This window comes from Melanerpes formicivorus, unplaced genomic scaffold (assembly GCF_026170545.1).
Source record: "Melanerpes formicivorus ecotype bairdi unplaced genomic scaffold, bMelFor1.0.p_v2 SCAF_2, whole genome shotgun sequence".
Lineage (NCBI taxonomy): Eukaryota > Metazoa > Chordata > Aves > Piciformes > Picidae > Melanerpes > Melanerpes formicivorus.
Genome location: NW_027142354.1, coordinates 6,553,677 through 6,570,296, shown reverse-complemented (window position 1 = coordinate 6,570,296; position 16,620 = coordinate 6,553,677). Strand labels below are relative to the sequence as shown.

At 38.2% G+C, this 16,620-nt stretch overlaps 1 protein-coding gene across 5 annotated transcripts in view; it reads left to right on the top strand.

The window, feature by feature from the left end:
* The window catches only part of EPHA7 (EPH receptor A7), a 174,035-nt gene that overhangs the window by 49,431 nt on the left and 107,984 nt on the right, over positions 1-16,620 (top strand). For all 5 annotated transcript variants that reach the window (XM_068149718.1, XM_068149740.1, XM_068149712.1 and 2 more), the window contains exons 4-5: positions 9,100-9,255; positions 10,132-10,467. In XM_068149718.1, the coding sequence (XP_068005819.1) occupies positions 9,100-9,255; positions 10,132-10,467 (492 nt within the window). The remainder of the gene's footprint in view (positions 1-9,099; positions 9,256-10,131; positions 10,468-16,620) is intronic.

Below are 16,620 nucleotides of genomic sequence, written 5' to 3'. Positions count from 1 at the left end.
ATATTTGTGGTTCCCAAGAAAGTTAACGAGAAGCACATGCCCAAGTTCTTGCAAACTCTGAAAATGCAGAGAACCATTATGTCATAGCCTCAATGACCGACTTTTAACTTATGCAGTTAATTAATTCCATTTAGAGTGCACAAGAGATTCTTTAATTGCTATTTAAATGTAATCTTTTATGTACTTAATCAGAATCATTAGATTCAAAGTAATTTTGCTGTTAGAATGTAGTGACATTGGCTATTCTTTGATTTGTGGGATATGTTCTTCAACCTGATTACCTTGTCCTTGTGTATAAATTAGCTTTTCCTAGCCAGAGCCAGGGTATTGCCTTATGCTATGTTTCTTTGCAAATGGATAGGTTAAAAAAGCACACATGATGACATACTTTTTGATGTATATGGGTTTTTTTTGTTTGTTTGTTTGTTTTGTGTTGGTGGTTGTAGTTTTTTGTGGTTGTGTTTTTTTGTTGTTATTGGGTTTTGTTTGTTTCTCTTCTTTTAAGCAGATTTGTAAATAGGTAGATGTTTCACTTCATTCAGTGGAAGAATTGGAATGAATTACCATTACTTAGCAAGCATTCTTTTTTCTGGATCTCCATTTGTATTAACAGCAGTATGTGACCATCTCTCAAAAGACAATAGCAGGACTTTGGACAACAAGGACATAGTAGGCTTGGGAAATGAATACAAAGTCTGAGAGATTCCTGACAGGCAACAGCAAACATTTGGTGGATGATGGTATGCAGCCATGGAATGACCCTATTTAGATCTGTCATTCACACTATAGCTGAGGCACCATTAAGAGTCTTGAGTTTACTCTGGCTAAACTATACAATATAATTCCTTGGTTGAAACTTGAATAATCTTTAGACGCTATTGCAGTTTAAAAATCAAGCTTAAATAAACATCTTTTTTAACTAGGCATTTATCATTGCATAGTTGTTAGACAAAATACTATGGTCTAAGCTCCTTATAAAACAATATATATTAGGTGCCAGAGAAGGCATAACAGATGCCATCTCTCACTATAAAAGTAATTTACAGTTTCAAACATAGCCATGACTTGAATATACACAAATTATTGGAAAAGGAGATTAGAGGTTATAAAGTCTCCTTTTGTTACTGGGTTCTTTATGTCTAGTGTTTCACATTGAAACCCACATTTGAGAATTATTTTATAATGGTTTGCTTTCAGTTTACCTAAACTTTTCAGATATGTTGGCTAAACCATGCCTGTATCTGATGATCTACCAGCCATGCACCTCGTAAGAGAATAGTGCCCCCCAAATTATTTTCAAAATTGTTCTTTTTGATGCTGTGGAAGATGAAACATTTTGTGTTTTCTTGTGTCGCCTGTGCCAAACTGTCATATGTTTGTAGCAGGTTAATATAGAAGGGGTTTGACAAATCTTGCTATAATCACTACCCCATGTTGTTTTCACCCTCCTTGTCTGCTGCTCATTTTCCTTGTGAAAAATCCTAATATATCAGTGACAGGAGGTCTGGATTTGTGGCCGACTGTTATAATTACTCCCACTGAGGCACTGTCAATAGGATTAAAATAAAGATTCTGGACCTGTCCATTGTAGATGAGGTCAGCAACACTAGCAGTGGGAGTACTGTTTCTGCAAGCTGTGCTTTCAGTCCTGAGTTATGGAACCATAGACATTAATATGAAGCAAATACTTGAAAGCTCCAGTGGAGAAAGACCAGCCTTTTCTTCTGAATTAGCTAAAATACCCATCTGTAACAAATAATCTAGCAGCATCCATCTATGTCCTGGCCATACATATATGTATGTTAATTTTCAAATGTATCAGAGCCCGAGAGAGTTTCAATTACAGAACAATCCATTTTGCATTTTATAATTAATAAAGTCTTTGCAGCTGCATAACTTCATCCAGGAAACATCTGCACAAGCTCCTTATGTATACATCATTTCTGTGAAAAGGAGTTTAGCTGAATTGTCTTTAATGTTCGCAGGCCTGGGAAGGATAGAAAGGTAGCATCGATAAGCAAGAAGGCTTATGTCCACACAGGTATAAAACAAATTCTACCCATTACCTGTAGGAGGCAAAAATTATGTGTTGGATCAGTTTAACATATAGTCAACTTATTACATTCAAGAGAAGAGGAAGGAGGAACCTAGGAGAAAGCCTGAACTCTCTTGAAGTGAGCAGTCATTTTGCCAGGGTTCTCATAGGGATCAGGCTGTAGCCCCAAGTTTGTAAGTAGTAATGGGATTGTTGAAACTCTGTAATTACTCCTTTGTCATCCTTTGATGCTGGCTTGCAAACAGTATTGCTTCTTAAACATCCATTTAACCTTCTGTGTGCACAAATTGCGCTAAAACATACTTGTGATGGCAAACTGGGATAAACAGAGAAGCATTCTTGCTCTGCTAGCACAGTATGTCATCTTTATTTTTTTGCCCTCACACCAGTCTACTTTTTATAGTAGGATCAAACTGTAATTAGTGCAGTCACCCCCTTGAAAGTAATTATGTTTCATTATTTTCATATAAACTTGAAAAATCTTGTAAAAAGCCATGTTCAGTGAAGTGTATAACATGCTGAAGCAATTGTGTGCCCTTTAAGTCATAAGTTGATATGCCACCAGGAAGCCTTGCACTTCTACAGATGGAGATTGCTTTTTAAAATTTGTTTGTGGTATTGTAGCAGCAAAAAAAAAAAATTATTGGTTAATTTGTCACTGCCCTACAACTGTTTCCTCTTACTCCTTCGGTTATATAAACATCAGTTGTTGCACATGTCACTCATAGCTCTCACCATATTTCCATCATCCCTCTCAGTTTAAGTTCCCTTGCTCTATTAGAAGCAAAGTGAATCTCCATAGTATTTAGAGTGAAAAGGTTACATAAAAATGAACAGCACTTAACACGTCCCTTTTTTCCTTTTTCCTGTCCCAGAAGTGGGACTCCAGACTGCTGTTTGCTGCTCTGTACATCTGCATTCATTCCCTCTTTCAGAGTTTCTTGGGACCTTTTTTTTTCATAAATATAAAAAGAATATACAATAATTGATCTTTACCAGGCCACTAAGGCATGTGATGAGCTCACAGGCAGAGAGCTGTGAGAAGAGAGCTTTCTACATAAGCTGGAGTCATCCTCTCTAGTTGAAACATCTAATGCCTTGTGCCACAGATGTGGCATCACAGTTCCTAGCAGTGTGTGTTAATTCCTCAGTATTTACTTGTGGCTTTGCAGTATTCCATTATTTACAGTATCTCTATAGGTCCTTAAATGATGCCAAACACATTGGCTCAAAATGTTTGCGATTGAACTGACTGCAGTGGCATGTGCTAAACATATATTCACTGCCCAGCCATGTACCAGACTCTTCTGTCAAGGTACGTCCTTGGTAAGGCTGAATGCTACTGGATGTACAAGAAGAGAGCAACTTAGTCCAAGCCAAGAAAAACTGGTAGTGTCATCTTCATTGTATATAGACAGAATAGTATACTGCTTTATTTGGAGCTTCCAGGCAAGGAAGGTAAATCAGGAAACGACAATGCCCTGCTCAATTTCACCCTGCAGCTCCACGGTGTAAGGAAGCGCTCTCATCTGAGGGCTGTTAGCATTGTCTTTTTATTTCATGGTGGAACTCTGCCAGGTTTCCAACAAGAAAAACCTCTTTGCTTTGCAGAGGAGGTGGGAAGATTTGCTCTGAGGAGCAGCCATAGCTATAATAGACAAGTAAACAAATCTAAGATGCTGGACAGTGCTTTGAGGGTCACTGTTGTCAGTCCCTAATGGTTATGAGGCTAAGATATTATGCAGAGAATTGTGCCTGGGCTGAAGTGTGGCTTTCTTATGTATTTAGTGTTGATTTTGTTATCTGAAGGGTTGTTGTAGCCAGGAGGGGGTTGGTCTCTTCTCCCAGGCAACCAGCACCAGAACGAGAGGACACAGTCTCAAGAGGTGCCAGGGGAAGTTTAGGCTTGAGGTGAGGAGAAAGTTCTTCACTGAGAGAGTTAGCCATTGGAATGGGCTGCCCAGGAATGTGGTGGAGTCGCCATCCCTGGAGGTGTTCAGTAGGGGATTGGACGTGGCACTTGGTGCCATGGTCTGGTAGGCATGAGGTGTTGGGTGACAGGTTGAACTTGATGATCTTTGAGGTCTTTTCCAGCCTTGTTGAATCTGTGATTCTATGCATATGCCGATGTGTGTTATTCTATGTCTTTGTGCTATCAGTAAAGTTGACTGCTCTTGGTTCAAAATTCTTTCCTGGAACATATATGGCTTTGCAGCAGCTGTTTGAACAAAATGGGAGCTTCATTTGGGAAGAGCTGTTCTATTAAATTAGCAGCTGTAAATAACACATCACAGTGAATGGAAGTAAATTTATTTTGTGCTGGCTTTCTTCCCTTTCCTTCCCTTCTTTTGCAGTACTTCGGTAGCAAAACTAGTCCTGGTTCTTAACCTGCTTGAGGGAAATCAAATGAGTTCACATTTTACTCAGATCAACAATAACAAGGATTATGGCTACGACATCAGAATTCTGCCTCGCTAGTCATGTTCCCTTCCATATCTCCCATCATTGCCTGAGTTCTATATATTGGTTTGTAAAATAGGCTCCCTTTATAGGGAAGTAGCTCTGCTGCTGAGTGCTCTTCTGCACTAGTGAATTGAAATATTAAAATGGATGGGATCAAATGCTTTGCTATGAGATACTTCTGTGAAACAGTAACTGTATTTATCACTTTTAGATTGCATGTACAGAGCTCCAAGTAATGTTTGGTTAATGTTTTGTTGTTTTTTTACAGTTATAATTTTGTTAATGCCACTTTACAGAGGTAGTGGAAGTGAAGATTTTATAGCACCTGTCTCCATGATCTTAAAACTATTATTACATAAAATAACTGAATTTGATCAAAATAGATTGATTTAAAATGGTGTAGCACTTGTAATACAAAGCATTTTCCCACAGCAATTTGGCAAGGTAGGAAAAAAATGAGTTAAAAAAATGAGTGGATGGGTTTTTTCCATCTGTGATCTGTAATAGCTCGCTGGCAAGTTATCACACCTTCATAAGTGGTCCATGCAGCACCCTGTCTTGGTGGGGTTTTCTGTTGTAGGTTCCTTCTCAAGGACAATAATATGTATAAAATATATAAGCAATAGAATTATTCCACTGCTAGGCTGACAAAAAAAAACACCAACAAATTTTTGTGACAAATTAAAATCTATGAAGACAAGAAATAATTCAGTTATATCCCTCCAATCATTATGTCAAATTACAAGTGTACTTCTGCGTCCCCTCCTTTCTAAAGAACTCTTAAAAGTCCTTTCTAAAAGCACTATTACCATACCGATCACAATTGCTGTGCTGGAATATTCTTCCTCTTATGTTTCTGGAATGTATAAACTGAAAACAAAAAGTGGTTTCTAAATGTTGTCATAAGCCTCTTACTGCAAAACAAAAAAAAAGCTGTTAGGATGGTAGCACAGTAGAAGTGCCTGAACCTGCTGCCTGTGGTATGCTGTGTGGGAGAATAAATGGCTTTCAGGCATGTAAAGTAGTCACAGGCCTTCAGATCCTTTGAACTCTAGTAAGAAATGCGCACTTACTTTAAATAGTAAGTGACTAAGCATATAAATGTCTTGATCAAGTCATCAGAAAAAAAAATGAAAAGAGGTTTTCTGTTTACATTTGTTTGAAATCTCTATTTTACTCTGAATCTTTGCTTTGTAATGTTCCCTGCTGAGAAGGACAGACTGGAAACACAGTAGGGATCTTTGCCTTTTAAGTTATTCTTCGCTTTGCAGAGGTCTATGTTATGGAAGACCCAATGTCCAGTGTTTTCCTCAGTGTGAAAGGAACATGACTATCTAAGGAAGGCAGGAAACTATTCTTTGGTAATTTTCCCTGCATTTCAATTGCAAGCACTGAAAGAGCAGACAGAAGTTCAAATATATATCTTAAGATACATGCATACAAATCAGTTAAGCTTTTGTGCTTTTTGTCTTTGGTCAGGAAATTCTGAAACAGTCTTGAAAGAAGGTGTGAAAGGATAACTCTGAGTTAAATTTGCCGTAAATATGAACTCGCAGGTCATGTTTATCTCAATTATTTCCCCAAAAATATTTTTATCTTCTTTTATAAATAGTATGCATAATAGCTACTGTGATAGAATAAGACCATAGCACGTTTTACAAGCAAGGCTAGATTTTCTCCTAATGCAAACTCACACTGCTTTCTCAATGTCAGAGGATACATGCTTTGCATGCTAATTTTCTCTGCCAGGTAATTTTGCTTCTATCCACTGTTTCTTTCAGCATAACAAACACTAAACATTATGGCAATTTCTCTTCTTTAGTCATATTTTTCTTTCTAAAGTTATTGTATTGATAGCAGTAGAGGGCCAGAATTTCCTATCATTTTATACTGCTCTAATCCACTTTTGATTTACTTAATTCATCAACTTCAATCTACTCTTACCTGAAGTTTTGACACCTTTTATTTTCTTCTTTCAGTTGCATAAAATTTATCAGATTATTAAGTTGAGTTGCTGTAGCTATACTGTGGGTCCAGTCCAAAGGCTATTAATGTCAGAGACGTTCCTCATTGACCTCAGTGAGATTTAGATAAAGCTCATTGTTTTCATGCACTTTCCATCAGTGAAGTACCATGCAACTTAAATAACTGTTCCAAATATCAGTGTCTTTGGGTACTTTGCATTTCTGTCCTGAGAAAATATCCAAGCAAATATGAATATAACCAAAGTAAATTCTCTCTCTCTGAGTTCAGAATGACTATTTAACTAGCTTTAATATTTTGATACCAAATAGAACGTTTCACGCACGGTCACTTTTCTTTGCTTACAGGTGATGGCTTAAGAAGGTTAAACGGTCTGTTAGGGTTGGGAAAAAAGAATAAAATAGTGTGGTAGAAAAAGCTTCTGCTTTATTAGAAAGTTCTGGAGGACTCTCCTGTTCTGTTTTTCATGTTGACAGCTTTTGTAAGTTTGCCCATAACCTCAGTGCTGAAGTAGACTCTCAATCTCTTTCTCAGCTTCTCTCTTCCTTATCCCTTACAGCTCCCATAGTTTATCTGTTCTTAAGCTGGCTGTCTAGGTTGCAGTTCTCTGCTTGTAAGTGTCATTATAGGTGTGTTTTATGGATGTTTGTCCTTTGGAAACCATCACAGTAGCTGAAAGAATTATTTCTAAACATCAATTTTGGAACACAACACATTTTTATTTCCATGGGTTCACACTAGGCAAACCAATGTATGAACTGATCTTACATGCATATTTCCATATACCTAACTTTTAACTTACCCTTGAAAGTTTTAGTAAATTCATTTCAGCCTAGTTTGTGTCTCTCTGTGAAACTGGAAAAACTCTGATCCCCAGCATCAGTCTTCACTGGTGAGTTATAGTTTCTTTGGGTTTCACAGATCAGGGAAGAGTAAATGTTGCTCCATTCATTCCCAATCAGCTTGTTCAGATACCAGGAACACTTCAGTGGTTTTAAAGCAGTACTTCTCCAGATTGTTTTTGCTGTATTTAGGCCCATTGCAGGCATCCAGCTATTTCACGCCATTATTGTACTCTTCTTTGGTGAAATACAGATGGTTGTCATATTTCCGTGGCCCTCTGTGTCTGCCAGAGCAGGACCATAGAATCTAGTGCAGGACACACACAGGAACACATCCAGATGGGTCTTCAAAGTCTCCAGAGAAGCAGACTCCACATCCTCTCTGGGGAGCCCATTTCAGTGCTCTGCAACCCTCACAGCGAAGAAGTTCCTCCTCATGTTGAGGTGGAACCTTCTGTGCTGTATTTGATATCCATTGCCCCTTGTCCTACCACAGGGTGCAATGGTGGTGAAGAGCCTGTCTCCTCCCTCTTGACAGCCAGCTCTCAGATATTTATAAACATCTATTAAATCCCTTCTCAGTATTCTCTTCTCCAGACTTAAAAGCCCCATGGGTCCTCATAAGGCAGTGCTCCAGTCTCTTCATCATCCTTGCAGCCCTCTGTTAAACTCTCTCGAGTAGATCCTTGTCCCTCTTCACAGAATCAACCAGGTTGGAAGAGACCTCCAAGATCATCAAGTCCAACTAATCACCCAACCCTAAGTAATCAACCAGACCATGGCATTAAGTGCCTCATCTTGAACTGGGGAGCCCAAAACTGGATGCAATATTCCAGGTGTGGTCTCACCAGGTCAGAGGGGGATCTGCTGGACACACTGCTCTTAATGCACCCTGCTCTTAATGCACCCAGGATACCATTTGCCCTCTTGGCCACAAGGGCACGTTGCTGTCCCATGGGTAACTTGTTATCCACCAGGACTCCCAGGTCCTTCTCCTCTGGGCTGCTCTCTAGTAGACGACCTCCTAACCTGTACTGGTGCAGTTTATTATTCCTTCCCAGACGCAGGACTCTGCACTTACTTACTCTGCCCAGCTCTCCAGTATGTCCAGGTCTTGCTGAATGGCCACACAGCCTTCAGATGTATCAGCCAAACCTCCCGGTTTGGTATTGTCAGCAAACTTGCTGAGCAAGGTACTTGCTCAGGTATTTGTAGAATAGAATAGAATAGAATAGAATAGAATAGAATAGAATAGAATAGAATAGAATAGAATAGAATAGAATAGAATAGAATAGAATAGAATAGAATTAACCAGGTTGAAAAAGACCTTTGAGATCGAGTCCAACCCATCATCCAACACCGTCTAATCAACTAAACCATGGCACCAAGCGCCCCATCCACTCTCTTCCTAAACACCTCCAGTGAAGGTGACTCCACCACCTCCCTGGGCAGCCCATTCCAATGGCCAATCACTCTCTGTGTGTAGAACTTTTTCCTAACATCCAGCCTAAACCTCCCCTGGTGCAGCTTGAGACTGTGTCCTCTTGTTCTGTTGTTATAAACTTGAACTCATGGAAATATTACAAAATTATTGACTGCATCAACTGAAGAAATTGGAGCATAGTATCTTCCTTGCACCAACATAACAGAATGAGTGGTTTAGTCATTTACAGGAATATTTGCTTCACGTGACAGAGAAGATCTGAATAGTAATCTATGCAAATCTAATTCTTATTTTGTTTTGTTCTGCCTTAGCTTGTGGCCGTGGGTTCTACAAATCCTCCTCACAAGATCTGCAGTGCTCCCGCTGCCCTTCTCACAGCTTCTCTGACAAGGAAGGATCTTCAAGATGCGATTGTGAAGATAGCTATTATAGAGCACCTTCTGATCCACCATATGTCGCATGCACAAGTGAGTCAGTCATGAATTTAATAGCAAAGGATGTTGCTTAACCAACCAGGTGCAGCCACTTGTAGATAGCAGTTTCGGTTGGCTTTTCCTGTATTTGAGAAGTACATTTATAACAGTAAATGAAATTGAAAGGCAGAGCAGAAAAAAAGTTGACAGTGAATATAGAATCAGCATAAATATAATTTTCATGTTTGCTTGATCTAATGTTGGAAACATTGCATGTGGGGCAAGTGCATAACTTACTGTGATAGATAGAATACAGGCATAGTTTTCCCATGGCTGTAAAATTGTAGACAATGTGCTTTGTGTGATATAATACCAAAACGAGTAACGTGAAAAATGAGAAGTACCTGTGCAGATCTGAGCTTTGACTGAACTGTAATTGAATCTGGCTTAACCTTCTAACTGCAAATAGACTAGCCTACACAAATTGGTAATTCAAATAGCAGAAGTCTCCTACACCCAAAGCAGCAACAAATATCTCTCTAAATCATATCAGAGCTGATAACAAAGGAGTAGATGCAATTGATGCAGTATGTTTTACAAGAGACAAACAAATCCTGTACTTGGGAATACTATAAAAGACAACCTTTAAGGTACATTAACCAATCCTTTTAATTGCACAGAAGAGAAACAGCTAAAGGCAGTTGCAGTAAATATACAGACAATTGTTATTCTGATGCCTTAATGGAAAATAAATAAAGTTCTTGCCAACTGAGTTCAAGGAAGCTTTCATGCAGCTTGTACTAAAAATAATGAAATGTTTATGTGAAGAAATATGCTTCAACTATTTTCTGTCTCAGTAATTAAAATGCTAGCTACATGTCCCACTGTGGTTCTGTGCAATTACCCTGGACTTTTTTGTGTGTTCCATAGGACCTCCATCTGCACCACAGAACCTCATTTTCAATATCAACCAGACAACTGTGAGTTTGGAGTGGAGTCCTCCTGCTGACAATGGAGGAAGAAATGATGTGACCTACCGCATATTGTGCAAAAGGTGCAGCTGGGATCAGGGTGAATGTGTTCCCTGTGGGAGTAATATTGGATATATGCCTCAGCAAACTGGATTAGTAGATAACTATGTCACTGTCATGGACCTGCTAGCTCATGCTAACTACACGTTTGAAGTTGAAGCTGTGAATGGAGTTTCTGATTTGAGTCGTTCCCAGAGGCTTTTTGCAGCTGTCAGTGTTACCACCGGTCAAGCAGGTAAGTTTTCATCACTTATGAATCTCAGCATTGTGAGACAGGGAAACTGGGAACATGCAAACTACAGATGCACTAAATCAGGACCACGTTTTGTGTGTTCTGGCTCATTAATCATAAAACTAGTTAATTTGAGCCTACTATTTCATGATAACCTGTCCTGTTTCTTTTCCTCAGTGTTTTCAGAAAGCATTCATGAAAAGCATAAAGAAGGCATACACCTTTATTGTTAAATAGATTGTCTTAACTCCACAGTTTTGATTTTTTTGTTTTGTTTTGCTTTTTCTTCTTATTCTATAGAATTATAGAATAGTTTGGGTTGGAAGGGACATTGAAGATCATCTAGTTCCATCCCCCTGCCATGGGCAGGGACAGTTTTCTCCTAGAGCAGGTTGCTCAAGACCCCACCCAACCTGGCTTTGACCATTTTGACCACTTGCAGGCTGTGAGCCTCCGCAGCGTCTCTGGGCAACTGGTTCCTGTGTCTCATTCACCCTGTGAATAATTTCTTCCTAATGTCTTAATATAAAATTGGCTTCCAGTTTAAAGCCTATTGCTACCTGCCTTTGTAAAATGTCCCTTTCTAGCTATCCTGTAGGTCCTTTTCAATTACTGTAAGGCTGCTATAAGGTCTCCCCAGAGCCTTCTCTTTTCCAGGCTGGGCAACCCTAAGTCTCTCAGCCTGTTTTCATAGGAGAGATGCTCCAGGCTTCTGATCATCTTTGTGACCCTCCTCTGGACCAACTCTAACAGTTCCATGTCTGTCTTATCCTGGGGGCTGACACACGGTACTCCTGGTGGGTTCTCATGAGATTGGAGTAAAAGGGGAGAGTCACCTCCCATGACCTGCTGGCCACTCTTGATGCAGCCCAGGATTCTGTTGGCTTTTTGGAAGCACAAGTTGCCCGATCATATTGCGCTTCTCATCGGCCAGCACCCCCAAGTCCTCCTCTCATTGTAGGTCACTCCCTCGTCTATGAAGATAAAAGAAGTAGATGTGACAGCCCTATGGAGGCTTCTTTTCCAAACTTTTTAAACCTGTATGGGAGTTCTAGGTCACTGAAAGATGATTTGGATATCTGATGGTGTTTTTACTGCTAATATTTTCCCTTAGGATAATGCTTCTAATTTATCTTATGTTTTCAGATATTTGATTATGAGATTCAGTGAGAATGTGATGATTATTCTTTGTTTCTACTACTTATCATAATCTGACAGGTGAAATGTCAGGGAAAATAAAATCAAACTAGCTTATCACCCCAGGGGAAAAAAGGGCTTTAGTTGTCTGCATGCTGAGTGGGAAAAAAAAAAAAGAATTTTCAGCATTAGGTTTATGAAATAATGAGTTACTTGTTGATAAAAATTATAGGCCTCTGAATTTACAGTAGTGCACTGTGGACTTTTAAGAGTGGAAAGTAAAACGAACCTTTTAAACACTGAACAAAACATCTTAAACTGAGCATTAATTGCAAAATCTGGCTTCTGAAGAAAAGCCTTTAATGAAATGATTATGTAAGAGGATAACTGATGCTTGCTGCAAGAACAACTAACCAGTGTTTTAAATGATACTTCATACTTACATCATAGAAGAAATTTTAATGATTGTGATCAAGCTAAATTCTTTTTTTAGTGCAGTAGAAATGATTGCCTACAGTAATGCCTGGAGCTGAGGGGCCATACAGGGACAATGAACAAATAGGAAAAACTATAGTTATTTTGTGCTTTAAAGATGGTCATCTCAAAAAGGAATAAAAAACCCAACCAAACAAAAAACCCCACAAAACAAGTGCTTCAAAGTCTTCCTTCCCTTAAACCTAGGATGGTTTACATAGTTGTTGGACTGGGATATTTATGGGATGTTTAATTTCACCGTAGTGCTTTCCTGGATACTAAATGGACATATCATATTATTTTGGAACCATCCCTCTGAGTGAAAGGATTGGTCTGTGTGCTCATTCAGTTCATGGAGTTCATGATGAGATTTTCACCACACAGAACCTACCCTGAAACTATTTTTGTACACAGTCTGTATTCTTTTGGCATCTTGATTATTCTCTATAATTCTTCAAACATGCACAGGTGGACAGTGTTCTGCTCTCTGTAGATGTCTGTACAGAGCTAGCAGATGAAGAAGAGGATTTGGACTTTTGCCTATTTAGCTAAATCAGATTGGCTTTATTTTATCTGCTTTGATGATTCAGTGGCACTCACAGTAAAGGCAGAAACAGTGCAATTTGGTGGGTAGTATCACATCTCAGGAACATGAAGAAGCCTTATCAGATGTTTGTTGTGTTACCTCCAGGATTCATTATAGTTAATTCTTGTGTTCTCGTAGTCATAGATTTATAGACATTTTCTGGCCAGAAGCCATACTTGTCCTTTTTTATCTTGTAAGTAACGCAGGCTATATGATTTTATTGAATAATTCTCACATCAAGCCCAGAGATGTTTCTGAAACTATAGCTTGCATATATATTAGGGACAGCATCTAGACTTTACTTAGTGATTTCAAGTAATGAAAAACCTGCATCCACCTAGATAAGTTTTGTAAGAGTATGCAGCAGGAGGCGGGAGACCTGATTGTTTCTTTCCCTGCTCTGCAGTTTGCTGTGGGATTATGCACATGCAATCCTTTCCCAGTGTTTCAGAATCTGACTCTTGTTACTGTTGAGAGAAAAGGGTACTCATACAACTGAAGCTTTGTATTTTCAGCAATCCTGCATATCAGAATTTAGAGGCTTGAAGTTGAGCAACTGAAAGGAATATACATAGGAAACAGATTTAATTTATTTTGAGGGGGTAGGAAATTGCTTTAAGCTCTCTTTGTTATAGTTTTCTCTCTCTGTAAAATGAAGATAACTCTTACCTTTCCTTACCAAGTTCTTCAAAGATACTCTGATTGAAAATACCATATGAACACATTTTTATTTATTTTTAAACTCAAATTACAAAATGAATGTTAAAAAAAAATACAGTCTTTTAGAACAAATGCATTTGCCAAAAGGAAAGACCTCTTTTACTTTATTTTTTTCAACAGCATGTTTTGGATCCTAGTACTGGTTTCTTTGGTTTCTCAAGGAGGAAAATATTTTAGGTGGAACAGATTGATGACTATAATTGAACAGAAAGAGACTGACTGCTCAAAGGCGACTGTTATGCTTCTGTGCTCCTATTTTATTTTACCATGAAAGAAAATGTTGGATTTATTTATAGCCAAGTAAACTAGGATTCACGCAGCTCTCATTTGTTACTGTGTGACTGTTCTACACTTTTGACTAAAATGACTTTTTCTATGTCCGTATTACTCTTTGTGTGCGTAAATGTGTCTAACTAAACCTCCTTCACATGTTATTATGCTAACACAATAGGTATCTATATATAATTACTGGGTTCACCAGTTGCACAGAGGCTTGCAGTGAGATTTTCCCTTTTTAGTTTGGCTTAATTGAATTGATCCTTTGTGGCCATATTCACAAAATTCAAATTATTGTGTAATGATAACAGGAAATTATTGATAAAAGAATGGGGTAATGGAATTTATTCAGTGTTTCTTCACCCACATATAACAAGCCTCTGATGAGACAAAGAGAGCATGTTACAGAAAAGAACCAGATGGTTGATAAAAAGCTATTTATATTTGTGGAAATAATACAATAAAACAACTGCAAGTGGGTAGGTAGCATTTTGCATTGCTCACATATAATACATATGACACATTACTATTCATGCTTTGTGTAAAAAGACTTGGTGACTAGGATATCAGTTGTCATATGCCATATTTTTTGTGGTGCAGCCAAGAACCATGAGGCTTTTTGTTTTGCTTTGTTTTGTTTTTTGACAAAAGCATGAAAGAACTGAGCTGGAATCAGAAGTAAAAGATTAAGTGCACTAAGTCCCTCAGGAGTAAACCGTCTTGTTTCCTATCTTGCCTACCCAGCATCATATAAAGAATACAGGATGTCATCCCAGTATTGCAAGCTGATCTATGTGAACCTCTGCATCCTTGTAGAATTCAGATTTAAATGTGACTAAGCCCCAGTTACAATAGGTGAATGTACTGAAGAGCCGCAGCTGGCAGACAGCTGACAAACACTACCTTTACAAGCTTATTGAATTGTTGTTTACCAAAGATGAAATTTACCACTTCCCTGTTAAGACATTCACCTTTTGGTGGTACTGGTAGTCTCCTTGGATTCATCAAATTCCTTTCCAAATTTATCTCTCTCTTTTGTTTTTTTAATTCTTTCCTCCCATACAACACTTAAAAGGCTAATGGAATCAGGGAGTGTTCACAGCAGATGAGTATTTGTCAGGTTTGGGCATTTGTGCACTTTCAATCCTTTAAACAAACCTTGGTTTTCAGTAAAGATTTTATATTCTTTATGTTGACACTTTTGAAAAGATAGTGTGTTTTTCAAGTTATCTTTCTACATCCTTTCCTCTGGAATATGTCTGAATGGATGGACTACTGAGCCTGACTTAGAAAACTTGAGATAAATCACATGAATCCCAACATTTATCAGGTTTTTAGCAAATTGAAGTATTTGTACTAAGCCAGTTTGAGTTGTCTTTATAGTCATTGGGAAGAAAAAATCATGTCCAAGGGAATGCTCATCATGTCTTATTACTGTAACCAAACATGACAAACAAAAGTTAAAATGTAATGCCAGTACTTGTTCCTAAATATACTCTCTCTGCTTCTTCAGGGAGCGCTTGCTAGTACTTGCTGCTGCTTCACAGTGAGAGGAAGGTGCCCCCCAGCATGCTAAGTCACACTGTGCCTTTAGATACACTTAATGCTGAGAACCTGAAGTAGTTAAAAAAATCTTTAATCAGTTCCATAATCAAAGCTTACTCTCAAAAAAACATTTTTAGTAACAGTTTGTTCTGTATATGTTGATTTGCTTTCCTTTTTTGTTTTTGAGTCCAATTTCCAGACCTGTTCCTAAAAAAAATTCCAACATTCACAGTTAAAAAAAAATTAAATAAAAAGAAGCTGATTTTTTCAAAGTTGTATTACCTCAGCAACTTAAATGGAAAAAAAAAATACTACATGCTATAAATTCATGACTATTAGAAGCAGCACTATGCATGTAAAGCTGTCCTGCCTTTCTTTGGTCTTTCTAAACAGGTGAGACACTTTACATTCTCCTTTTTTCTACATTCTCCATTCATTGTTGCTGCTCATCATTTTTCTCTGCTTCTCCTCTCATTCCCCCCAGCTCTCAATTATGTCTACTCATTTTTTAAAGTCTCCTCTTTCATAGTCTCTGCACTGTTGACCATCTATTTGTTTCCTGTTCCCTGTCAGTCTCACTTAAGCCTGAGTTTTCTTCAGCAATGAGCTGTCCCCCAGCAGAGGTAGCAATCAAGAAGATTTATGCCCACGTCTTTCCCACTCACTTTGACCTCATTGTTCTAGACCTATTCTCACTTCTCTCCTTTCCCCAGACCAGTTTGGTGTCTTCCCATTCTGTTGCCAAGTCGTTTTAATCTAGCTTCATCTATGCCTTCCATCCAGTGTTCACTTCTGGTGATGCATGACAGCTTATTACAAATAGCTTGAGTGTTCCCCTTAATACAGCTTCTGTTTTCCCATTTCAGTGGACTTCTTTTAGCTTCAGGCTTCTTTGGTATTTCCTCCTAGTGACTTTACTTTTTGAGCTATGCTTCATCTTTTAGCCTTCAGCTGTAGGTCCCACACTGATATAGCTACATCATCTGTATATGTATTTGAGAACAATGCTTCCTGTAAAAATAATTCTAAGAATAATGTTTTTATTTTCACCAAATATGTTTTACCTGTTGATCTGGGATAACTGTTTTATTTAAAATGCCACTTTTCAGAAGTCACATCCTTATGCATCTTCCATCATTTTTTTTAGAAACATCTGTGTTATGTTGATTGTATTCTTGGTTAACATTTTGCGTACTTTATTGTAATAGGAGCTACAAAGGTATTAGTGCTTATTCTTAATAATATTTAAGATATATTTTAGTCTCTTTGAACTTGTTTTTCCTAGACAAGTTGGTAAACAGTATGGCTCTGTAAGTAGTCTGGACTCTGTGGCCACCAACTGAAAAGGGGAAAAGCAGAGCAGAATTTAATTATATGTGGTAGTTATTATTCTTCTAGTTTTTTTGCATGTCTTTTCA